Source organism: Patiria miniata, unplaced genomic scaffold, assembly GCF_015706575.1.
Source record: "Patiria miniata isolate m_02_andy unplaced genomic scaffold, ASM1570657v1 HiC_scaffold_10, whole genome shotgun sequence".
Taxonomy (NCBI): Eukaryota; Metazoa; Echinodermata; class Asteroidea; order Valvatida; family Asterinidae; genus Patiria; species Patiria miniata.
This window is the reverse complement of record NW_024037048.1, coordinates 1198545-1225466: the sequence shown is the minus strand read 5'-3', so window position 1 is coordinate 1225466 and position 26922 is coordinate 1198545. Positions and strand designations below refer to the sequence as shown.

Sequence of the window (26922 nt, the reverse complement as noted above, 5' to 3'; positions counted from 1 at the left end):
CGCATTAAAGGCGATACAACAGAAAAAAGAATAGATAACTGGTATATTCCAGCAGCTATTGGGCAAGCCACCCAAAGTAGCAGATGAATATGAACAGATACCTCCATATTTGAGGAACTGCCTGTCAAAACGGATCCATTTAATGAAGAAGAATACAACAAGGCAAAGGAGGCAATCAAAGAAGGAAAGAGTTTTGGTGAGGACGGCATACCCCCAGAGGTCCTGAAAAGATGCAACCTAGATGACATCATACTGGATATACCTGTATGTAACAATGCTCTCACAAACAGAAAGAAACCAGAACAATGTGTTACAATCGAGAGATTTACATACGTATTTAATAAGCTTAAGATTAGGCACGTCTAGAGCCTGCAATCCACCTGAGGATTAGGCACACCTTGAGTATGCGGTACACAGGTATTAAAATTCTAGCGGCCTTAATCGCTGCACATTGTATTGTATTTTTGGGATTTGACGAGCATATAAGGCTGGGTTCGACTGCCCTCGTGTCACACACGCCAAACTACTACCACGGGGTCAGCCGGAGGCTTCGGTCCACTTCCCTTCGCAGCTGTTCTGTGTGTCGCCCCGCAGCTGTAACGTTTCGGTAGTCAACGCCGAAACGTCCCAAGAACCAAGTCAAGACGATGCTGGTATAGTGAGCCTGCTTTTAGCTCACTTTTTCTGGTGGTCTCCTTCGATGTTCCAAGTCAAGAGCTCTCCGTAGATGGCTTGAGCCAGACTAGCCCATTGCTCTCCATAGATGGCTTGAGCCAGACTAGCCCATTGCTCTCCGTAGATGGCTTGGGCCAGACTAGCCCATTGCTCTCCGTAGATGGCTTGAGCCAGACTAGCCCATTGCTCTCCGTAGATGGCTTGAGCCAGACTAGCCCATTGCTCTCCATAGATGGCTTGAGCCAGACTAGCCCATTGCTCTCCGTAGATGGCTTGGGCCAGACTAGCCCATTGCTCTCCGTAGATGGCTTGGGCCAGACTAGCCCATTGCTCTCCGTAGATGGCTTGGGCCAGACTAGCCCATTGCTCTCCGTAGATGGCTTGGGCCAGACTAGCCCATTGCTCTCCATAGATGGCTTGAGCCAGACTAGCCCATTGCTCTCCGTAGATGGCTTGGGCCAGACTAGCCCATTGCTCTCCGTAGATGGCTTGGGCCAGACTAGCCCATTGCTCTCCGTAGATGGCTTGGGCCAGACTAGCCCATTGCTCTCCGTAGATGGCTTGAGCCAGACTAGCCCATTGCTCTCCGTAGATGGCTTGAGCCAGACTAGCCCATTGCTCTCCATAGATGGCTTGAGCCAGACTAGCCCATTGCTCTCCGTAGATGGCTTGGGCCAGACTAGCCCATTGCTCTCCGTAGATGGCTTGGGCCAGACTAGCCCATTGCTCTCCGTAGATGGCTTGGGCCAGACTAGCCCATTGCTCTCCGTAGATGGCTTGGGCCAGACTAGCCCATTGCTCTCCATAGATGGCTTGAGCCAGACTAGCCCATTGCTCTCCATAGATGGCTTGAGCCAGACTAGCCCATTGCTCTCCGTAGATGGCTTGGGCCAGACTAGCCCATTGCTCTCCGTAGATGGCTTGGGCCAGACTAGCCCATTGCTCTCCGTAGATGGCTTGAGCCAGACTAGCCCATTGCTCTCCGTAGATGGCTTGGGCCAGACTAGCCCATTGCTCTCCGTAGATGGCTTGGGCCAGACTAGCCCATTGCTCTCCGTAGATGGCTTGGGCCAGACTAGCTCATTGCTCTCCATAGATGGCTTGAGCCAGACTAGCCCATTGCTCTCCATAGATGGCTTGAGCCAGACTAGCCCATTGCTCTTCGTAGATGGCTTGGGCCAGACTAGCCCATTGCTCTTCGTAGATGGCTTGGGCCAGACTAGCCCATTGCTCTCCATAGATGGCTTGGGCCAGACTAGCCCATTGCTCTCCGTAGATGGCTTGGGCCAGACCAGCCCATTGCTCTTCGTAGATGGCTTGGGCCAGACTAGCCCATTGCTCTCCATAGATGGCTTGGGCCAGACTAGCCCATTGCTCTCCGTAGATGGCTTGGGCCAGACCAGCCCATTGCTCTTCGTAGATGGCTTGGGCCAGACTAGCCCATTGCTCTCCATAGATGGCTTGGGCCAGACTAGCCCACTGCTCTCCGTTGATGGCTTGGGCCAGACTAGCCCATTGCTCTCCGTAGGAGTCCACTCCCGTGCCTACAGGAGTCCGTAGCCGTCTAGCCACGCCCACGTAGGACCCCAGCTCGTCACGCCTTGGTATATTAAGTTGAACATATTTTATGATTGTATTAATTCATTTAATTGTAATCATCTGGGTATCATTTCTATTGTAAAAATTAAATTAATTGTTCAAATCTAATTGCTGGTTTTCACTTTTGTCTTTCCTTTCGTTGTTTCTGCCGTGCCTTAGTTCGATTTAGTCATTTGAATTTTGCGCACGTAACAAATGGTCGATACTAAATGTAGTACCAGTACCCAAAAGTGGCGACTTAAGTCTCGCCTCAAACTACAAGGGGATATGTCTCAACTCCATGGTGGCCAAAACATACAACCGGATGCTCCTTAACAGAATCAGACCATACATGTATGTAGACCCACTCCTCAGAGACAATCAAAATGGCTTCAGGGAGGGCAGATCTACTGTGGGTCAAATCCTTGCAGTGAGGAGAATCTTTGAGGGGATCCAAGACAAGAATCTGTCAGCAGCGGTGACCTTCGTCGACTTTAAAAAGGCCTCTGATACTATCCACAGAGGAAAAACGATCAGAATACTCAAAGCCTAGGACTACCTGAAATCATAACAAATGCCATAGAGGATACGTACAAAAGCACTCAAGCCAAAGTTATTACCCCAGATGGAAAAACGAACGAATTTGAAATTTCAGCAGAAGTGCTCCAAGGAGATACATTGGCGCCTTACCTGTTTATCATCATACTAGACTACTGTCTCAGAATAGCTATCAGTGGGAGGGAAGAGCAGTTGGGCTTCACAATAGAACCAAGAAGAAGTCGCTGAGTTGGTCCAAGAAACATCACTGACCTAGAATTTGCTGATGATAAAAGTCCAACTCTTCCAGGCAACTGTTGAAAGTGTTCTCCTTTATGGAGCAGAAACCTGGACAATGACAACAAAACTAAGAAGGTCAATAGATAGCTGCTACACCAGACTGCTTAGGTCAGCACTCAACATCAGCTGGAACAGTCACACCACCAATCAAGAGCTCTACGGACAACTACCGAAAGTAACAACTACTGTCGAGAGGAGACTGCTCCAGTTTGCAGGGCATTACAGAAGATCCAGCAATCAACCAGTGGCCAGCTTGATTCTCTGGCAGCCAACCCAGGGGAAGCGAAACGTGGGACGACCAATGACTACATATGTTGATACACTGTGCGAAGACACCCAGCTACAACCAAGGGAAATTCATAGTTGCATGATAGAAAGACAATGCTGGAGAGCCATCACTAATGTCCGACGGAAGTCGCCAGAGGAGAGGAGGAGGTTCGGAACTACCGGTATTATAAATTGTTTGAATTGCACGCTGCAGGCCAAACAGATGCACGTGCATTACACAACCAATAGGAAATGGCCTAAACGTTGCTACTGACAAGTCCGTGGGCGATATCGGTCAGTCATGATAGCACCCTCTCACAACCGCGGGTTATCGCAGCGACGGGTTATCGCGTATCAAACCATGCAATGTCTAGCCCCTAGACTACCGTACTAACAACCAGTGTTGTAGTCGCGTACCAAAACTCGAGTACCAAGTTTTCCGAGTACACACAGTGCCGAGTACGGGCCGAGTCCGAGTACTTTTTAGTCGAGTCCTGGGCCAAAAATCCGAGTTCGAGTTTTTCAGAGTCTGAGTACTGGCCGAGTACGAGTACAAAGATATCGAGTACATCCCGAGTACATTTTTAAACTAAAGCATTATGAAAATTAGCACTGTTACTTACATGTAATATGTAAAGTAATTACCCAGTATTCCAAGAAATTAACACATACACATATTAAAAAGTGTTGTTTTTGCTTGGAATTCTTGATTTATTGACGATCTTCCTCATTCTGAAGGTTAGGACAAGAGTCGGTATTGCAATGCTTGTAAGTACCTTTTCATTTTGTGTTCCCTATTTTACTTGGTTCAGCACAAACACTTATTTATTTGCAAAGTCTTAGAAATAAAATTGCAGACAGAAAAGTACAAACTATAGGCGCACTTCAGTAAAATTCAGTGCTATCTGTTGACCAGACTACCTTTACTTGCATAATCAAAGTGTTAATGCCTCATCATGGTCATAGTCATATGAAGTGTTGTTGCACGAAAAGAAGTTTAATTCTCTAAGAAAAGTCCTGACCATGCCGACTCCCATGGCATGGGATTAGGCTTGCTTGCAATGTTGCACGTTACTTAATTACAATGACGGGTGTTTGCGTCGAAGGTGCTTATTGAAGTTGGAAGTTGTTCCAGGCTTCTCCGAAATCTGCAGCCCACATGACTTGCATACTGCGCTGTGCTGCTTCTGTCCGTTAGCGAAACATTCCTTGTGATCTCTAAACCCCCAAGATATAATTTCTGACGAAGAAGACATGTCTACATCTGGATGGAACTCGCCGCCATGCGCCAGAGAATGTGACGCGTTTCCAACAAAGAGTGATGTGCACAACCTCTTCCCCACAGATACGATCTTTCCGCGCCTTGTTAGTTAGAAAATGCCTCGTGTGATGAACGCACATGCAGCCCATGGAAAGAAGGTTGCGATTTATTTTGCTGGTATTCTCAAAGTATTCAGTAGGAATAGGACAGTAAAAAATGTGCACTAGCGATACTGAGAGCGCTGCCAATACCCATTCACGAATACTCGATTTAGAGTCGATAAAGAATACAGCGCAATACTTTCATCATTTTCATATACACTCTGTGAAATTTTTGGTCAAAGTTTAGTATCGAAAAATTAGTATCGAAAAAATCCGAATTTTATTTCGAGTACTGTGCGACTGGGATCGAGTTCACTGAGTACAATTTGTCGAGTTAAGGTACGAGTCGGAGTACAAAATTACGAGTACGTGCCGAATACTTGGTTTTTTCGAGTACTTTTTGATCGAGTACAGGCCAAGTACTTATTGGTACTCGAGTTGTACTCGAGTTTGAGTTCGAGTACGAGTACTCCAACACTGCTAACAACCCAACAAAAACATCAGATTATAGATACGCCACCAGAGATATAAGTACAGATTGAGGATTAATATCGAGGTACTTAGATTTGCTTGCGATCTGGAAGCACTGATAGTGCGGTTTCGGTTCGGTGCGGTTTCGGTTCGGCAATTTTTATCCAAATATTGGCTTGGTTCAGGTTTGGCAGATAAATAGAACATCAACTGCTGTGAGAGAATACCTATAACTCATCTTCGTGCATAAGAAACCTGTTTTAGATGCCTTTTGTTCACAAATGTAGGACCCAATCCCATGCCAGAATAAACCCGGCCAAGTCACATTGCTGCTACTTCGAAATGGGAGAATGAGAAATCATATTTTTAAAGTGCTCCAAGTGCAAAATTTGGAATGTTGGAGGGTTGAGTTTCAATATGAAACACGTCCAAATTGCCTTTGTCTTGTACCAAAAATGCATCTTAACAACATTTTGACGCCAAAACTATCGTATATTACCCCTTTCGTATACTTCTTTTACATTGATGGTGATCCAGAGCACATTAAGCATATGTCACACCATTTTAAAAAAAAATGTTGGTAACGGTGCCACACCGACAGCAAGCGTTTTGCCGCCTTGAAAAATCTTGCTCGCTATTTGCACATAGACCATGTAGACTGGTTCTCACCAATTAATGAGATGGGAATCAGCCAACTCAGTAACGACATCTACACAAATAAGTCCAGCAAACGCTTTTGAAACGATCTACATGTGTAAACTGAAGATTTTTAGCTAGTAATTTTACAAAACTGGAAGATATATATTCTGTGTATGTATTTTTTTCTGTTTCCGTGTGATTATTCCAGGCATGAAAAATTGAGTAATTTTTGAGTAGCGCCGATGGCTTATGCACATATTTTCAGTCGGCCATGTGGTCTATGATCCATCATCGAGGCTAGTTTGGATCATTACCTTAATTAACCAGTTCACATCAATACCTTCAAAATGATATCTTACTTTGACCAGTTAGATTATTTTGAAAATTTGTCCCACTAGTTTACTTTTTTCCGGAATTGCCATCAAATAGAATCACACGCCGTTGCAGGTTATGCGGTGAGCCGCGGTCGGTACGGTCTTTGCATGTATGCACAAATAGTGCAATGTATCCCCTTCCTGATTCTTTAGTTGTTTTTATACTTTAATTTTTCTCTTTAAAATAAAACAAATTAACAAAGTCAAACTTGGAGCAGGATGGTAATGGAGAACAGAAGCTGTTCTATGTCAATGTTATTTTTTCCTAGTGCCAGCGACTCCAACAACTCCGAAAACCTGGTCGTAAAACTACAGCGATAGTGGCCACTAACGTTGGAAGAAATAAAAAATATCATATGATCATACTAGCATGAGCAACATTTCACATTTTATATCAATCAGTTCGGCTCGGCTGATTTTTCCCTGAAAAAATATCTCCAGTCTCTTGCTCTTTAAGCGCAAATACAACAATAAGTTATTGGAAAATTATTTGAGTACTTAATTGTTTCTTTTTTTTTCACGGTGTTGCAGCTGCATGATATTCCCATTCATGTCTGGTGTTATGTCCTTTTGTGATGTTTGTGTGTGTAACTTGTATATTTATGTATGATTGTAACTGGGGATCTCTACTCGACAAGCATTGCTTTTTAAGGAAACCCATCAACATATTTTATTTAACTCTGATTGTCTTTTTTTATGTGGAAAATAAAGTGAATTGAATTGAATTGAATCAACTAAACATGGGCCTGAAAGTACCAGGAAAAAAAAAAACGATCACACACAACTCTCCCATATTTTCGGCATTATTTGTCACAAGCTGATTTACCCGATCATAGATTAGGTAGGGCGTATTCGTGTTGGGGTTGAAAGTGTGGGGAGTTAAATGTAAATGGGGGATTTAGTTGAGAAGACATGTAGCTATAGAAAAGCAATTTACGGTGACGCGATTTGAGGCAATTTCTGACCACGTACGATATAGTAAAACAAAAGTTCATCTTTTAAACATAATTTTCGAGTTTGGAGTCATTGAATCAGCTGTTCTGAGCAAAAGAATATTATAGTAGGCTACAATTTGTATTCGGGGAAGAAAAAGTGGGGGTAGGGAACCAAACGATATTGCCCGCTTTAAAATGTTGGGGTGGGGGTCCCCCGTCCCCCACCGATTGACGCCGCGCCCATGATAATTATGTACCATGGCATGTATAACTGTCTGTAAATTTTCCCGTTGGTCTGTTAAATTGCATTTTGTGAGGCAGTCGCGTTTGTTAATGTGGGAAAACTGAGTTGAAAGACTTACCGTATAGTACACAGGCGAAGGCTGATTGTACTGTTTTGACAATAAATCATAATGGAATGAAACGTGAAGGTGGCATTTGCAATAAAAATGTTGAGTGTGTTACCATAAAATTACATAGTCTGAATCATGGAGGAAGGTCATTATGAAGGTACAGTATTGGACTCTTCAACAAACGTAAACTTGAACTTCTTACAGTTTGCGAGACCTGCGAGGAAAAAGTCGATTTAACTATTTTATTCAAGTTGGCATGGTTCAACCATAATATAAGCAAGGCCAAACAGCCAACAACCGCCAATAGTATTATTTATGCACTCTTCGTTATTCCAACCCAACATAGTTCAAAGATCACAATATTTGAAGCAATGCATCGATCCCTCGTTGATTTCCCCGATCATAGATCGGGTAGGGCGTAGAGTTGGGGATGAAAATGTGGGGAGATGAATGTAATTGGGGGATGTAGTTGAGAAGACATGCAGTTATAGAAAAGCAATTTCTGTGGTGCGATCTGAGGCAATTTCTGACCACTAACAATTATGTACCATGGCAACAGTCTGTAAATGTTCCCGTTCTGTTAAATTGGCATTTTGTGAGGCAGTTTCATTTGTGGGAAAACGTACTTGAAAGGCTTGCCGTAGTACACAGGCGAAGGCTGATTAAGAAGGTCATAATTAAGTTTCAGTATATTGGACTCTTCAACAAACGTAAACTTGAACGTCTTACAATTTGCGAGACTGTCTGCGAGGAACTTGTCGAGTCAACTGTTATTCAACTTGGGGCAACCATCTATATAAGAGCAAATTTTACTCGGCCTCCGAGAAATGTTTGCTCCTGAAACGATCTGAGACCGCGGTCTTTCGCGACGCCAAAATCGCTCCACGTCCGTGGAAAAATGTGGAGGGTGTCTTCCGCCGGATCGGACACATTTTCGTTGATTTTTTGTGTGACTGCGTTTAAGATCTCGATGTTTGAAGCAATGCATCGATCCTTCGTTGATCCCAGACAGGCCCCCGAAATTATAACGCAACACTGTGGCGGGCAGCGAACTCACAACGCTCAGCCTTGGTGGAAGTATGGAGCTGTATTAACACACGATGGAAGCAACAGAGCACTATACACGTCACTCACATGCTTGTTCTTCAAATCATGCAAATAGCGAGCACCGTAGACCCAACCTCGTTTCCAGGGTGTGGAGCAGGCTGCAGTACGCGTTGCCATCGACAGTTTTGCATCGCCCGGAAATACTACGCAGTGTAGACTTTCGATTGGTCAGACCGCGCAAGGCATACTTAATGTGTAGTCCTTCTGAGTATTCGTTGCACACGGCGCAGGGGCGGCAAGCGAAGCATATGAAAGAATAGGGGCACTTGGTGGCCACGCACCATGGAGAAAAAATATTTTACCAAGGTCACCCCATAACACAATTTGGTGAACGCTTTTGCAGAAGGGCCGAGTAGAACACGTAAACGGAACCCCCACGTTGACCTCGCTGACCTCGCACAGTCTAGACACGCAGAGAAGCCAGCACAGGGGGCGGCCAGGCAGTCAACGTGAAAGCGCACACGACGGCAAATTCCTGCGAAAAACGCAGTCACGAAAAATCGACGAAAAGGATCGCCGGTCCGTACGGGAAAATTAGGACGACCCGAAGCGTCCGACCCGGCGGAAGACACCCTCCGCATTTTTCCACGGACGTGGAGCGATTTTGGCGCCGCGTGAGCCCGCGGTCTCGGATCCTTTCATGAGCAAACATCGTCTCGGGGGCGAGTAAACTTCTCTCTTATATATATAGATGCATTCCATAATTTCATATATGCTATCATTGTTTCGGGCCAAATAAAGAGCATTGCTGGATGCTCAAGCAATTTCTGTACTGATTTGATTTGACCTAGAGGTACTCAGTAGTCTTCGAGTTGCACCAACAAGTATTAGGGGAGGAAAACAATTTGGGGGGGGGGTTGAATGTAATACAATGAGATGTGAACTACATGTATCCAGATTGATGATTGATGTTTCAATGAATTTGAGCTTTCTGTCCATTTATAAGATAGTCAATCTGCTGTAACTTTGCGAGAGTTACTCATCTACCGGTATCACACACACTATTTACGCCATATTTCTTAGTGTTGGGCCTATATGCCTCTTTTTGATTTTCAAAATGGTGTACCCCGAGAATGGTCTATTGTTACCATTGTTACCTTTTGACAATCTTGAAAATGACTGGAAGTATTGTACCTTTGCCATCTGGTCTCCATGACAGGACATTGACCTTTTTGCTTGCCGCTTCACTTGCAGGAGCTGGTAAGATCCACACGGGTTGCTTCTGCCATGTTAGTCTTTGCAATAACACCTACATATGTACAAAACCAAAAATACACATGCCAGCTGGTTTTGGCTCCAGGGCTGAAAATTTTTTGCATTGATTGCAATTCACCATACAGCGTGTCCAAAAAAAAATGTCCCTCTCATAGACCACAGAATAATTACTAAAATCAAGTTTTATACTCAATTAAGTTTACATATTTAGAAAGCCCACTTAATTTTGTAGTTCCTGTGAAAATTTCAAAGGTCTCGCTTCATTGGTTTTGAATACACAGGCTTTTATGTAACAGCCGGGCATTCTGGCCCATTCCAAGTTTGATAAAAAGAAATGCACACTACAGACATAACATACCTTATTCCATGCTTCACTTTTAATTCAACAACTGTGTTGTTGTTTTTGTTATTGAGTAACTAAAGTCAAGTTCATTTATTTTTAAAATGAAAACTAATCAAAGTTCAGTTCCATTGGTCATGTTTGCTTTCACAGTTTATGGTTTGTCCTTCAATATCCAGCTTGTAAACCTTTATTGTCCTTCTGCACGTCCTTCCACCTGCAAACTTGGAGTGAGCTGAATAGCACTGCTGTTACATAATAGACTGTGTATTCAAAACCAATGAAGCAAGACCAATGAAATTTTCACAAAAGTTACAAAATTAAATGGGCTTTCTAAATCTGAACACTAAATTGAGAATAATACTTGATTTTGGAATTAATTAAGCAGTCTATCAGAGGGACATTTTTTTGGGACACGCTGTATATATATTCTCACCTCACAATTGTCAGCAATGAAAGTACAATACATACATGTATGTTCATGTATCCTGCTATCGCTGTGAATAGTGAGTTAAAAAGGGGACAACATGATCATGATGGACAACATGACATCTCCAACAACCTCTTTTAACCCTAGCCACTTAAAGGCTCTTTGGGGGTCGTGGACCAAATAGTGTTCCTTCCCTTTTTATAACGAACGTAGTACGGCGTCAGCGTAGAAACTGCTCATGGCCCAATGAGAAGCTCTACACGATGCGCTCTACCCAACTGTGACCGGTGTCTTTGTTGAACATCATAAATATTCATGTTTCAAAAGAACTTGTCCAAGAGAGGCGTGAGCACAGCTAAAAATCATGTATAATGGAAGCACGTGGCCACAGCGATGTGCATCATAATATAGGTTGGTATAGAATTAAGCGGGTGAAGCAATTCCATTTGTATGTAGGTTGGGTTGCATGGCTGCGACACGGCCCTATTACATGCATGGCCATCGGAAAGAATATATACAAATTAGTTTTCCCAAATAAGTAATGAAATAATGTTTAAACTACTTTTCATACAATGGTGAATGTGTTTTCATTTTGATGTAATAGTATGATCTTGTTCAAGGCCTACATGTTTCCAGATCACTTTCAACATGGATCGCATTTACGCAGTATCAATGGCGTTTATTTCACTGTCGAATCATTTTTCTTATGTTGATAACTGCTCCACCATTTGAAAGTGTACCGGTAGTTGACAAGGAACGCGTTTGGCGGTTTGTTTCAGCTTTTCTGTGTTCAGCCATATACTTGATTTACCTGCACCTAACCCAAGACTGCACACTCTTCTGTTTCCTAATTTGGTCTGCGAGTATCTAGTGCTGCAACTGATCCTCAAAGTTCGGTTCGGTTGCGGTTCAATTTTTTTTCTCTCCGAACTTCAGTTCGGTTCGACTTCAGAAGTGCATACATAATACATGTCCATGGTACAATAATAGGGATACAATGAAAAGCATATACATTGTACATGTTGGCCATTCCCCTTTTTGAACAAACACGTGTGTACTGCGCACGTCTGACAGAAAAAGGCACTGCAATTTCCACATGCTATACCACACAAGTTGAAGAAGGAATCTCATTTTTGTTGTGTTTATGATGTTAAGAAATGAACAACGTAAATTGCTACATGTTTACCCCATACCTATCGCAGCCTTCAGACTATCCCAGCCCAGCCCGGCAAACTATGATAAAAATGTTCCCACACTTGCTGATTTGTTTTCCTGACGAGTTCCATTCGAGCATGCACTGAAAAATTGTTGTGATGTGTTCATTACTTTTCGTTGAAATTGGAAAAATAGGCCTGGCTACGTGCACTTTTTAAAGTTGGAACACTAACGTTTGCGATATCTGTCAATCTTTTCAAGACTCATGAATATTAATATGGTTCTTATTCATTATGGTATGCAGTATAATGTTGGAGAAAAGCCTCCTTCACCAGTTATTAAATGATAAATATCAGCCTTTTTGTCGGCTTCCATACCGAGTCCCACGCCAAAACACATTGAGTGACACTAATGAATATGCTAATCTACCATACTCGGTCAACCGTTGCGCTTTGCTGAACAATGCACGTCGGTTGTGTCGTCACAAAATCCTTGTCAAAATTTTCCACGGAGATGATTCCGAGCATGCCCTGATGAGCACCAAAAACTTGTCTCATGGCAATAATTGCTGATTAGTTTTGTTCTTTTACTGTGCCAAACTTATGAAATCATAATTATTTTTAGCAACAAGCTGACAAGTACTACCGTAAAAAAATAACAACTTTTCAATTTGCAACTGCCATGAATATTCATTCTGTGGACGGATCCATTAATTTTGTAAAGGGGTGTTTCACCCTCTTTTGGGAGATTACATCCTTTTTCGTATACATTCTCTACGAAAAAAATATATTGTGAAAATTATGAACTTACTCTGAACATGAGAAAGGTTTCAGACTCCATAAAAAGGTTTTTTTATTTTGACACGGTGAAAAAAATGAAAATACTGGTAAATTTTGCCGAGGAAAGCACACCCTTCACCGCAATTGGTTTGGTCCAAACTTACTACATTGTGTACGTCACGCTGGAACACGGCGCAGCAGCTGGGCCAGATACTGACCACGCTGGATGAATTACATGCAAAGAGCACGCTTTTCATTCAGAAAATCGCAAGGTACGTACCATTTTTTCAAAGCGTATCGGCCCAATATGCCTTGCTAGAACACTGCAAATAATGAAGATGAATGCGGTGACTTGTCAACACGGTAAATCCAAACATCCATGGGCTTTAATTTTGTACTTACATTGCAAGCATTAGCATTCCTGGCGCTAGCAACAAATACTTGCCGAACTCTTCCGAACCAACATTTGGGTTCGGTTCTGAAGGCCAAGTTCTGCTATTTTTAGTTCGGTTTCGGTAGTTCGGCTGCAGCACTAAAAAAAGCGAAACCCAAATGTTGGGACCATTGTTTTAATGAAGTTCTGCATATAGCACTTTCTAAATCTAGGATACAAAAGCCCAATTCATTTATGCTTTCTTTTAGTACAAGAATCATTCAAATCACTCATGAACTTTTCAAGTTACAGAATTTTAAACAGAACCACCATTTTGAAGTTCTGTCCACGGATCACACGAAGGTAAGTGTTCTTTCAACAAAACAAAAACAAATCACATAGGGATGTGTGTGAATTGTTCTCGCTTTGCTGAAAGAACACACACCTTTTTTTGTGAATGATCTGTGGACAGAACTTTAAAACGGACATGAGCGATTTGAATGATTCTTATACTAAAAGAAAGCTTATGAATTGGGCTTTCATATCCTAGATTTTGAAAGTGCTACATGTAGAACTTTAAACAATAGTCCTGACATTTTGGTTTTGCTTTTTTTTTATTCACCCTGTACACTGCATTAATATCTACAATAATGATAGAACGTAATGCATGTACTGAATACTACAGCATAAATAACTTATTATATTACATTGGAAATAAGAATATTCTTTAGGTACTTTTTAATACCATGCATACTTCTGTACAGTAAGGTACTGGTGTGATTTTATTCCAGAGCAGTGGGCCTTGATGTCGAAAAATTTTAATAAGTAAAGTAGTTCTTGCTTTCCCAATGTGAAGCTTAGCTGCTGATCTGGTATTATGTAAGTGGACCTCCGTATTCCTCTGAGTCAATGATTCAATTTCCCAGGGCAGAAGATTATTTTCAAATTTAAACATTTGTACCCAGGTGATATTTGTATAAATTAAAAATTGTGAGCTTTTGAGTTTCTTGAAGAGAGGCCAGTGTGATCTCTAGGACAGAACTTTGTGATAACACGTAGCGATTTCTTTTGTAATATTAGTAAATTCATAACAGTTACATGTATCTGAGAATTACCCGACTAACAATCCATACGGAGGATGGGGTAGAACTAGGGTGTTATAAATGGAAAATCGCCCATGGGGAATGGGAAATGCTACTCAACAGTTACGATCATCCTTGTTCCATGACGCAGTATTTGTGTGGAAATGCCAGCTGGTGTGCACGTTCAGCGCTGCGCGTAGCGCATATTGTTCCAAAGACCAGCACTACAGATTTGGGTTCAAAGATTTTCGTGAAGGGGTGGTTTGGAAGAGAGAAATACATTTTCCACAAATTTTGTACTGAAATAAAAGTTCAAATATATCAAATGACAAGGATCTACATGTATACTAGGCTTGGGCGAATCCACGCCGGAATCGAATAGAATCGACCCCAACCTCGGAATCGGAATCGTGATTCCACTTTTTTGAGGAATCGATTCTCTGATGTAGCCGATTCCAGTTCCCCGAGCGTCGATTCCAGTCTTCGCGCCTTCAAAGAACATCCGATTCTTTAACAAAACGGCCCCTTTACCGTTTTAAAAGAAGGCAGTGCGTCAAAGACAAACTGATAGTACATCTCTCTGATGAAGCCGTCCTCTTACATAAAGCTTTAACAGCTCCACGGCCTATTAAATATCACAAAGTGAGCTATTTTATTTGTGTAATACAAAGGCAGCCGGTGCCGCGCCGGAACGGAATATTTGTCGGCGTGGCCGCGCCTGACTGCTGCTACACATTTTCTCACGAATCATTTTCTTTCTTTGACGTCAACTTTTCATTTGTCTGAGCAAATCAGGTTTCCTATCATCACAGGAATTTTTCACAGCCACTGGAAACGGTATGCAGCTCCCGAAAATTTGAAAAGATTGTTGTAAAATCCAGGAAGAAAAAATGAGTTTGTCTCGGATTATTTTGTCCTTCCCCATCAAAAACCAATACAGTCCTGCACTTACGTTGTTTGAAGCAACCGGCAAGTGGCTATGAACTGCAAAGTTCCACATGCATACGAGGTTTCCATAAAAGCATTTCATACCTAAAAACTGCTGTGAATAAAACACCAGACGAGCGTAAGCGAGGGGAAGATCTTGGGTGCCCATGTACTGTATAATGTGGAGCGGAGCCGTCATGTGTTTTGACAATCAAGCTGTATTTCTCATCTCGGGGATTCCCTGTGTAGATGAGCACGTGCTGAGGGCCTGTGTATGCTGTCATTTGATTGGCTTGGTCTCGTTTTCCCCTGTCACGACCCAACCACGTGATGTTTTTATGTGCATATCGTTCCACGAGGGCGTGGTTTGATTTTATAAATTTTGCTTGTGCAATCGCAATCGCAGTTCACTTGCTATGACTGACACAATCTTGTAAAATAGTTGGACTGGTGGATCGGCAAAAGATCGGGGAAAATAAATTAAAATATTCAAAATATTCCTGTAAATTTCGTAGGTACATGTATATATGGATTCATTGGCAATGTCCCAACTTCTGAAGCTACATTCAAAAGTCCAAGAGCGGCAAAGTCAAGTCGCATCGACATCAAAAGTTTCCAGGGTTCGTACGCGAATGAGAACTGCGTAGTAGAAAATTGTGTTTTTATGAATGGCATGAAGTGGCTGGTACTTGGCGATCAATCGTGAATGTAGTGTTGAATCATTTACCAGCGATCCATGCCGTGATTACGTGACCATCAAAAATGAAATCGCGCGGAGAAATTCTATGTATTCCGATATGATTATCACGCTGCCAAATAAAATGTTGATTGTACATAAAAAAAAATATGGAACTAAGAGAAAACAACAATATTATGTTTGGCGACCCTTTCGATGGAAAATGTCAATTTTTCAGGGTGATTTCCACAATATAACTGTTTTGATTGATAGTGCCGAACTTAGGTGAGCTCTGATTTTGATCTTGCGTGTTTTCCGCAGGGGAAACAAAAGTTGTCGAACATTTATTTTATTGTGTTCCCTGCCCAAAACGTGACTTTTGTTTAATAATTAAATGACTATAAGAAAGCCATTACACCCACAATGACCTCATTATTTGCGTTTTTATTGTAATGTGTTTGTTTGTTTTGTTGTGTTTTTCTGATTTTTTTTTTTTTTTTTTTTTTTTTTTTCACAAATTATGGAATCGCGATTCCCAGACGGAATCGGAATCGATTCCAAAAATGCTGGATTCGCCCAAGCCTAATGTATACAGCCACGTGGTTGCAAAGGGCGATTTCTAAAGGTTATGTAACCTTTTATTTTGAATGAAACTACATGTTCACCTTGGTGGCGAAATCTTTGAAAATGCAACTTTCAGGGTTTATTTGCCTTATAATGATCCAAGTATGTGCTAAAAATTGTTGTGATATGTTCTTTACTTTTCATTGAAATTGGAAAAATAGACCTGGCTACGTGCATATTTGAAAGCTGTAACACTGGCGTTAGCAATGTCTGTCAATCTTTTCAAGCCTCACAAATATTAATACGGTTCCTATCCATTATGGTGTGCAGTAAAAATTTGTGTAAAAGCCTCCTTCACGAGTCATTAATTGATAAATATCACCCTTTTTGCCGGCTTCCATTGGTCGATACCGAGACCCATGCCAAGTCATGCCCAGTGACACCAATGATGCTAATATGCGATCGTCCATTGTGTTGCCGGACCGAAATTGGTCAACCATAGTGCCTACGGAGCTACAAGAAAACCATACACGTGGGTTTAGTCGGCTAAAATTTCGAGTCAAAATTTTCCTTAGCGATGGTTCAATGTGTAACGCAAGCGTTAGCAACAACAAATTAAGCTGAAATTCGGAATATACTTAGATGATATAAGTGTCTAACTACTCGTAAAATTACAATTTGAGTAGATTCCTAGAAATTGATATAATACATAGATTTGGGGAAGTTTTCAAACGACTTCTTCCAGATTTGAAGGTCAGCTTTACCAGTAACCAGTATTAACGTTTCAGCATCGACATTAGTTTAGAATTTCTTTTTCCGCTATATTTTAACATTTCAATCTATTGAGCATATACAATGTATTCTGAGAAACACAACGTTCAAAATGCCATGTTTTTGGGGGTGCATGAATTTCACTGCTCCGTTGTAGAGTAGGAAACCGGATTAGCTTTGCCTAACAACAGCATGATGCTTTGTGCAACCACATGCAACCACATGACATGCATGATGCGCACATGTGCAACCAGATGGCTGATATATGTCAGTTATTTAAATGTCCCATTTTGTACTTGGTACAAGTCACATTTTGTACATGTACATGTCCCATTTTGTACATGTACATGTACATTTTGTACATGCCCCATTTTGTACATGTCCCTAACACTTCTACATATTCCACACCTCAAACCTTTTGCACTCGAAATTATGAGTAAACCTGGCTGAGCTCCCGGACAATATAATTGCACAATGTTTGCAAACATTTTGCAACAAAATAAAAATCGCTGGTGGAACCTGCATGGATGGAATTGGAAAGGTTCAAAAGTGTAACTCTTTCACTTTCTCTAAAACAACAAATTTGTCCCAAAATATCTTGAAACAGTCAGGATCACCGAACAAGTACAGAGAGCGTAGAAAAAGTTTAAGACTCTTAACACATTTCACAAGGCTATTTACTAACTTTAATCACTCCATTTTGGCCAAACACTTTGCGAAGCCTCACGAATTCTACATATGGTCAGCGAGAGTCAATGCACTGCAAATAAAACTCTGCCATGTATCATTGCCGGGTGCACATTGACTGCTCATACTCATGGAAATGTACTCATACTCTAATCTTCAAAATGTATTCGAACACTGACTTACCGTACACGTTCCATTTTGTTCGAGTGATTTACAAATGTGAACTCACCTCACCATTAATATTGGCTAGAGCAACTAAATCCATACGAGGTGACCAACACAGTAGCAACACCTCTGATGACAAACTACGTTCCTCAAGCTGCCTGAATGCATTCAGCATAGTGTCTAGGTGCAGATAATTATACTGGCAAATTCAAAGCAGGCAACTCTTCTTCAGGATCTTCCTACTGGATTTGACTGATGAAGTACTCTCCTGAAATCAGTGAAAGTACAATAGGGGAAACAGGTTTATACATGTACATGTAATACAACATCTAATTACATAACAGATAACTATCTGATACTAAATAGTGCTTGAGATTGTGACATGTTGGATTAACGCACCCATGTGTTGATATCCTTACTGCATATATACATGTAGGTCCCATAGATACATTCTAGAGGGGGGAGCCCTGTTTGGGTCTAAGTTAAAGGTCAGACCAAGGTTAAGAAAACTGTAGAATGACCAATGTTCTCAATATGTGGGCTTCCAGAAGTACGGCTACGTCTATTGTCAGCGCGTCCCCGCGTATTTTCAATGGGCCCGGACCTAGACCTAGCTCTAGACAGTTGATTCGGATGCAGCCTTAGTACGCAATAGTGGTAGACTAGTCCGAGTAACTTGGACCCAACTTATCGCCTTTTTAACATTTGGACATGGTCTGGCGATTGTAGGGTCCAAGCTAAACCGCATCAGTCGGGTTGACACAATTTTGTCCTTGACCCAAAAACCCAACATTGCCCAACAAAAACTTAAGATGTCACCCTCAAATGACCTACAAATTACTAGATACGCCACCTGAGGTACAAGTAGACATCAATGATTATGGTTGTACTGAAGTTTACTTACGATCCGGATGAAAAGTGAAATTTCCCGTTCAATTCCAAGAGCTCCCCTCGCAATCGTTAACATGTTAAATTTCTGACTCGTGTTAATGTTTGAACGACGCGATGTGGTCTTCATGCCCAGCGTACACTTGATGGTCCCCGTATCCCGAGTGCAATTCTGTTACTGAGCGCGATGCATCGATTACGATAATGAGAAGACTGGATCACGTTTGTAAACTTAAGGGCATTTTGAGCGGTAAAAGGGAGTCGGGAACTACCGGTATAGCTTGAACTGGTTTCTGCCCATAAAAGCTGCCCTAGTTCCCGACTCCCTAATATCGTTCGAAATGTACTTGTGATTACAAACAAGATCCAGTCTACTCATTATCATAATCGATGCATCGGGCTTAGGTAACTGAATCGCACTCGGGATACAGGGACCATCGAATGTACGCTGGGCATAATGACCACATCGCATCGTTCAAACATTAACACGAGTCGGAAATTTAACGTGTTCACAATCGCGAGGGGAGCTCTCAGAATTGAACGGGAAATTTTACTTTTGTCAGGATCGTAAGTAAAGTACAACCATCATCGATGTCTACTTGTACCTCAGGTGGCGTATCTAGTAATTTGTAGGCCATTTTGAGGGTGAAATCTGATGTTTTTGTTGGGCAATGTTGGGTTTTTGGGTCAAGGACAAAATTGTGTTGACCGACTGATGCGGTTTAGCTTGGACCCTATTATTGCCAGACCAAGTCCGAATGTTAAAAAGGCGATAAGTTGGGTCCAAGTTACTCGGACTAGTGGTAGACTTGAGTCACCACAATCGGTTGGACTCCGTTGTGTATGTTGTGCACTTTCTTGTCATTTGCGCAATCATAAGAATGTGCATGCGCATTCTTATGATTGCGCAACTGGATGATCTTGCGCAATCTTCGAGAAAACAAATCTTCCAGATTGAGCGCACATTCTTAAGAATGCGCAACAAGAGAAGCGATCTTTTGAATGCGGAGAACCGGCTGCGCTTGGCAAGTCTAGCTGCATCCTCGTTCACTGATTAATTCTTGGGCTGTTCTTAAATAATTATACTGTGGCAATGCAAGTTCACTAAGAAAAAGATATAACGATGTAAAGTAGAGATGAAAGTATTATGCGTATTAAGGGAAAATAGTAAGAGACAGAACAGTTTGGTGGAAAGAATTGTAACGTGTTCCACATGATCATGTGTTCTGCCCAGCATGCATACATGTACATGTATGGTGCAGGGACTTGCAACTTGTCTAGACTAAACGAAGCACTTCCCAGACTAGTTCCATGTCCAACTGTCTCCCCCCCCCCCCCCATGGGAAGTTTTGTTATAACGTAGGTCCTACATTTTTACAAAACTTCCCATGGGGGGGGGGGACAGAAAAAACAACAATAGTAACACTTTAACAGCTTTAATTGAATTCAAATTATCGTATTGCAATGGGTACAGAAGCATAGGTCATTTTCTTTTCTTGTGATATGATTATTTCCCCTTGGCCTTTAACCTCTAATATGTTTAATTTAACATTATGCCGTGCAGTGTTTGTTAAGATTTGGCAAAATTCATAAATTGCGCAAGTAATTTTCCCACGCAATCTTAAGAATGAGCGCTCATTCTACAGATTGCGTGCTCACTCTTAAGAATGCACACTCGTTTTTAAGAATGCGCACTCATTCTTAAGATAGCGCAAATTGCAAGAAAGCGCACATGTACACGCAGTTGTAATGCAATGAGGAAGTCGTCTTACTATGGAGCTAGGACCTAGCCCAGGTTGGACGACGTCTTCATTGCATTACGACTGACGTCCATGGTATAAAATGTACCACCATAGGGGAAAAAATAAGACATTTTTTGCATATTTTTACCTGACGGAGGATGCTGAAATTTCGCTTACATATTCCTTGTGCCCAGAATTGTGCTTGCGCTGGGTTTAGAAAAGGAAAATATGTCCGCGGGCGGCGTGTTTACCGAAAATAAAGCGCAAGTTCTACGCTTACGTTGAAAACATTTTCAAAACGAACTCCCCGCGTGAAGACGTACAAGTGCGTGCCATTTGCTGCCACTTGCTGCCGTCATGCTAGGTGCATAGATATAGAATAAAACGACTAGATCGGCAGCGCGTGCATACGCGCCATAGAGTGTGCACAAATTTGCCCGTTCCATCATGGACGCTCTACACGCAATAGTGCATGGGGTAAAACGTGCGTTACGCGCACCTACATTCCCGTAGGTTTGTGCACAAACCAGGCGCGGATCTAGAGGGGGGTTTTGGGGGTCAACCCCCCCCCCCCCCCTCCAGCTCTGTCCAAAAAAAAAATTCTCATACAAATTCCTAAAAAATAAGTCGAACCCCCCCCCCCCCCTTGCTGTGACACCCCCAAAAAAATGATACTGGTCTAATGTCCGCCTGTTCAAAATACGTTACACCATTCTGTAATGAGTGTTAATAATCGTCGAATTTGAACAGTGCCCCCTATTAAAATTGGTACCAGCCCCCCCCCCCCCCCCCCCCCCCCCCATCCTGGTACTTCACAGAGCGCCAAAGATTTTTGAATGACAGGCAACAGCAGCCATGCGCTTTGCCAAAGTTGACGCACGCTCAGTAGATGATTAAAGCTCTTGTCTGGTTCCCTGACCCCATTGGCCTTTTGACTATAATTAGGGTGGCTGGGAAACAGTCTGGTAAATATCACAGACGCCATGCTTTTTCAAAACTGTCAAAGGCGGATCCAGGGGGGCGGGCCAAAGGGGGCCATGGCCCCCCCCCCAAAAAAAAACCAACGAATCAATTATTATTATTTTTTTTTTAGTGACTGCGCAATAAAGGCAGGCAATGAGTACACCACCATATTTTCCTCAAAAAAACATTGGTTAAAGTGGTCAGAAATTGCCTCAGATCGCACCACAGAGTATCTAGAATCCAAATTTTTTACCCCACGCCGTATTTTTTTTGTGGACATACTTTTTGGGGACCAACATTTTTTGCCCCCCGCCCCCAAATTGTGTTCTGGATCCGCCCTTGAAAACTGTCTGCATTCTTTGACGAATTAGGCCTACCATGATTGTTGGATAACTAGACCTCTGAAGTGAAGGTACCGATTATTTTAACGATTTTGTGCTATTTAGCAGTCATACTATAGCTGGGTTGATAATTAGCAACGGGACCCTCCGTACTTATACCACATGTGGGATGTGTGACGTTAAAATTAAATATGGAGGTAGTCCAGTATTTCCGTCACATTGTAATTTATGGGACTAAACAGTCATGACAGTCGAGTGCGTCGAAATAGGACCTCTTTTGGGGGGTTTTTTGGGATGGGGGTCTGACGAGAAGAACTAGGCCCCAGTATCATCAGTCCACGTGTACAAAGTAATGCCTGCTGGGCGCATCCATGTTTGTGCACAAACCTATGGAGACATAGAAATAGCCGGACTTGCATGGAGGGGTCACGTGCTGGAGGAAAGATACAAATAATAATAACATGGTGCACAAAGCGCATAAACGGCGTTACGTTCGTCACGGTTTCGCGCACAGTGCACCATGCATCGCTAACGCGTGTGCGCATCGCGTAAATACTTGTTGCGCATTTCTAGCTTCGCATGCGTTGAGCTAGGTCACATGCTGGAGGAAAGATACATTTAGCGCCAATAGGCCTTACTTTACGTTAATTTGTTGCGCGTCCACGAGAGACAACAAAAAAATGGTGGAGTTTTATCGCACAGTGAATGGGCGCGTGTGGACGTGCTGCCGATCTAGTCTTTTTATTCTATAGGATGTTCTACAAACACGCACATGAATTCAAAATGTCTGCGCCCAGGACGGCTTCAAAGCATCTCCGCGCGCAGAATGACGAGTTAGCGCTTTAATAATTAGGCCTATCCACTCCGTTCACAAGCACCCCCTCACCGGCAAAGGAAGTACAGTTGAGGGTGACCGACTGACGCCATCTTGCCTGACTGCAATTCATTTGCCGCGAAGCGCAGCGCGGCCACTGCGTGTAAATAGAACAAATCCCCTGGTGTACGTGCGTCACACACAAGGAACGGTGCGCGTCAACCAGCGAAATGTCCCGCCCAATATGGGACGTCGTTGTTAGGTAAAAGGGCGCCCTCTTTTGGTACTGGTAGCGCACGAAGCTCATCATAGCCTAAGCCCTAGCCCCATATCCATGATAAATGTGGCCTATTTACTGGACTGCCTCCGTAAACATAGGCCACACATCCACATGTACAAAAATCGTGTCGACTTTGCCAAATTTTGATTTTCACATTAAGGCTTAGTTTGTAGGGTTTTTTTGCTTTAGAAGCATACTCACCCTCTTTGGGCTAATCAGAAAGTGCTGCCTTTTTCAGATGTATATTTTTCGTGAAATTTTCAGATTCATTTTTACACGTTTGCGTATCAAAATTTCAACATGAAATTTAACAAAAATTAGACATCTGAAAAAGGCAGCACTTTCTGACTAGCCTATAAAGTGGGTGAGTATGCTTCTAAAGCAAAAAAATCCTACAAACTAAGCCTAAATGTGAAAATCAAACTTTGGCAAAGCTTGCAAAGTCGACACGATTTGTGTACATGTGGACGTGTGGCCTATGTTTACGGAGGCAGTCCAGTAAATAGGCCACATTTATGGGGCTACCTAAGCCCTAGTTTCTAGGCCTGGCATTATGGTTTTGACGCACTCGCATTCAATTTGCGTTGGACAACGCGCGCGCGTTGCAAGCGTTTATCTGCGTCAATCATGGTGACTCAAGGATACTCACATTTATTTTGTGCGCAGCCTCTTCAGTTTGGTGGATTCATTGCACTAGTGACTTCGCCATCTGATTTCTATGATACTTTTGGAGCTAGGCATATCCCCGCGTGGTTAACCTATCTCGTGGATGCAGGAAACAAGATCGGACATTCCGCTGAAAAAAGTGAAACAGGAAGTGGTTGCTCATGGGAAAGGGCGTCCTCAGCGTTGGATAGGTAAAAGCATATTCGCTATGCACTCATCGTAAAACAAGCCATGCACTCAAACGTCTTTCTTAAGGGAATGTGTGCTCGAGAGGTTTTAATCACTCTGTTTAAGACCGCTTAGAGTCTGGGTGCTGATAATTACCCGAGCCGGAGGCGAGGGTAATTATCAGCACCCAGACTCTAAGCGGTCTTAAACAGAGTGATTAATACCGACCGAGCACATATTTATTCCCATTCATAAATGCCTTTTCGGTCAAAAAAATATAGTATTTCGGTCAAAAATCCCGATTTTGTTCAACAAGTTCACTTCATGCTTTTTTAAACATCCCTCTAGCTAAATAATGGAGTGTTCGGCTGGCGATTAAGATGTAAACAACCCTTTTATGGAGATTGACGCGCGCGTGGCATGTTCTGTGCGTTGTCGCGCAGAACGCACCTGGGGCGTTGCCTTTTGAATTTAGAACTATAAAATTCTGACTCACTGGTAGTGTTGCGCATGCCTACGTGAGGACTGTGAACGTTCAACCAATAAAACGGTAAAGAGGCACTGGATTTTTAGGAGTCCACATTTTATGTGACACTGGAAAAGTGTTTAAGACCAGCTAGCCATGTCTTTATCATCCGTTTAAGACCGGCCACGTGACGGGCTCTCGACCAATAGGAATGGCTAAACTGTCTGAGGTATTTATGAATGGTAGATCATGTAGATAATTATGTACCATTTTAAAGTAGTCTATTTGTCTGATTAATAAAATAATAGCAACCACTCATGTGATTCGTGTCTGTTCCTTCATCGTCTGTTCAGTCTGTCCAGGCCCGGATTACCTAATAGGCACAGTATCTGAGGCACTTGTGCCTACGAAAAATTCGGGGGCCTACGACAAATTTGGGGGCCTACGAAAATACTGCAGTGTGCCGTAAAACACACAAATATAGGCCTACCCACGCACACAAGCGTTCATCTGCCTATAATCGGGGACCTATTGTCCCTCTTTCAGTGTTTGTACTTTTTAAGAAGACCTCCCATATTTTTGTACACGATCGCCAAACTGGGACCCTTCGGGAATTGGGGACACTATTGTACGGTGGCTCGTATTCGCCAATTTGTTGCGCATGTCCTTTTTTCTTAAGGCGTTATATCGCCGTACTATGGCGTTATATCGCCGTACTATGGCGATATAACGCCGTATTTTATTGCGTTATAACGCCGTATTTTACTGCGTTATATCGCCGTATTTTATTGCGTTATATCGCCGTACGATGGCGTTATATCGCCGTACTATGGCGTTATATCGCCATACTCTTAATGCCGAAAATCAACAGTGAAGTCGCCATTTTGTAATGCAACACTACGAAAGCCCATTAGCGCCACTATGTATATATGTTACAGATTATTTAATTCGTTATTACGGATTATTTAATTCGTTATTACGGATTCTTAATTCGTTATTACGGATTCTTAATTCGTTATTACGGATTATTTAATTCGTTATTACGGATTATTAATTCGTTATTACGGATTGATTTTTTTAAGGGGGGGGGGGGCAAAGCATATTTCTCAACCGTTTATTCTCTATTTATTTTTTAGAGGGGACAGGGTCATCCCCCCAAACCCATTAAATTTAAAGCAATATTACATTGTGCCACTTTTTCTTTCCTTTTTCTCTTTGTTTCCCTTTGGGTCTGAATTAATAATCATGAGAGTAGAATAATAAAAGTTGCAGTAGCCATCCTTTGCACTTCACGAAAAGCTGGCGTTTTGAAGAATATAAATGATAAATAGTGATAAGTTTGTATACAAAGTTAATTGACCCATCCCAGGGTACCAGATGCCTGATATGCTCCTCCCACATCTGAAATTATTTGAATGGAAACTCAAATATCTGTAGTACATGTGTGAAGTTTCAATTCAACCTGTTAAAATGATTTGTTGTCATGGGCGGGGCCTAACCAGGTGTGAGTGGGGAATGGGAGTACACGATCTACCATTCATCTACTTGTCTAAAAATGATACAGAGTCTGATTCTGTTTGTGAAAATGTGCTAGATTCATGAACAATACCAATTTTACAAGTTATTACTCAAAATTTACCATATTTGGAGCGCTACTGCACAAAGGATATACAACAACCCAAAATGTTCTCACCAGATATGAAAAGACCAATGTCTGAACTAACCATACCCGAAGGGAAATTATTCTGAATGCACTGGCAAGTGCCATTGTGGAGGGATAAAAATGGGGTAAAAATGCAATTTTGCTAGTTTTAAAAACATGCTGTATTATAGGGCCTGAAAATAATGTAAAGGAGATTTTTCAGAAGTGTTTCTATTTTTTTCTTGCAAGGGTAAGGATGATACTTTGTCGTGATATAGTTACTTTTGTTACATTACCTCGCAGTTTGGCTTGATGACCTTTGAAAATAACGCAAAAAATGAATTTTTGCTCCCAAAGTCCTTTCATCCCTCGAAGTTTTAAAAAATTCGATTTTTTGAGCGTGGACATTTATATGAAGTATTTACACGAAACTATTCTTAATAATCCGTAATAACGAATTAAATAATCCTTAATAACGAATTAATAATCCGTAATAACAAATTAAATAATCCGTAATAACGAATTAATAATCCGTAATAACGAATTAATAATCCGTAATAACGAATTAAATAGTCTGTAACATATATACTTCCATTCGCGCTAATGGGCTTTCATAAGCTTTCGTAGTAACCAAATGGTATAACGCAAACAAATACGGCGTTACAACGCAATTAAATACGGCGATATAACGCAAAACTACGGCGATATAACGCCATAGTAAGGCGATATAACGCAGTAGTATAGCGATATATCGCCATAGTACGGCGATATAACGCAATAAAATACGGCGATAAAACGCAATAAAATACGGCGTTATAACGCAATAAAATACGGCGTTATAACGCAATAGTACGGCGTTATAACGCAATAGTACGGCGATATAAACGCAATAGTACGGCGATATAACGCCATAAGGAAAAGGGACTTGCGCAGCAAATTGGCGAATATGAGTCACCGTACTATTGTCCTCTATCGTTCAACTACTGTCCTCTATTGAATGCAGAAACAAACTCTCACACACAGGGGTTTGTTTTTGGTGTAAATCGAGGAGTCTATTGTTCCTCTTCCCTTTTTCTTTGTTCATACTCTATCTCGATTTTGTGCCCGTCCTCAATTATTCATCGATGATGTTGCACGTGTGTGTCCTCGAATTACACCATAAACACGCTGCCTGGGCCATACACACGTGG

At 42.0% G+C, this 26922-nt stretch overlaps 1 protein-coding gene across 2 annotated transcripts in view; it reads right to left on the bottom strand.

The window, feature by feature from the left end:
- Positions 1–23598, bottom strand: part of LOC119734829 (anaphase-promoting complex subunit 4-like) — a 60022-nt gene extending 36424 nt beyond the window's left edge. The window contains exons 1-3 of one of the 2 annotated variants that reach the window (XM_038208409.1): positions 23440–23598; positions 17827–18030; positions 9733–9847 (exon numbers count right to left, since the gene is read on the bottom strand). In XM_038208409.1, the coding sequence (XP_038064337.1) occupies positions 9733–9847; positions 17827–17937 (226 nt within the window). In that variant the 5' untranslated portion in view covers positions 17938–18030; positions 23440–23598. Of the gene's footprint in view, positions 1–9732; positions 9848–17826; positions 18031–22582; positions 22599–23439 lie in introns of those variants that run through there. The other variant, XM_038208417.1, reaches the window with a different exon arrangement.
- Between the last annotated feature and the right edge of the window lie 3324 nt (positions 23599–26922).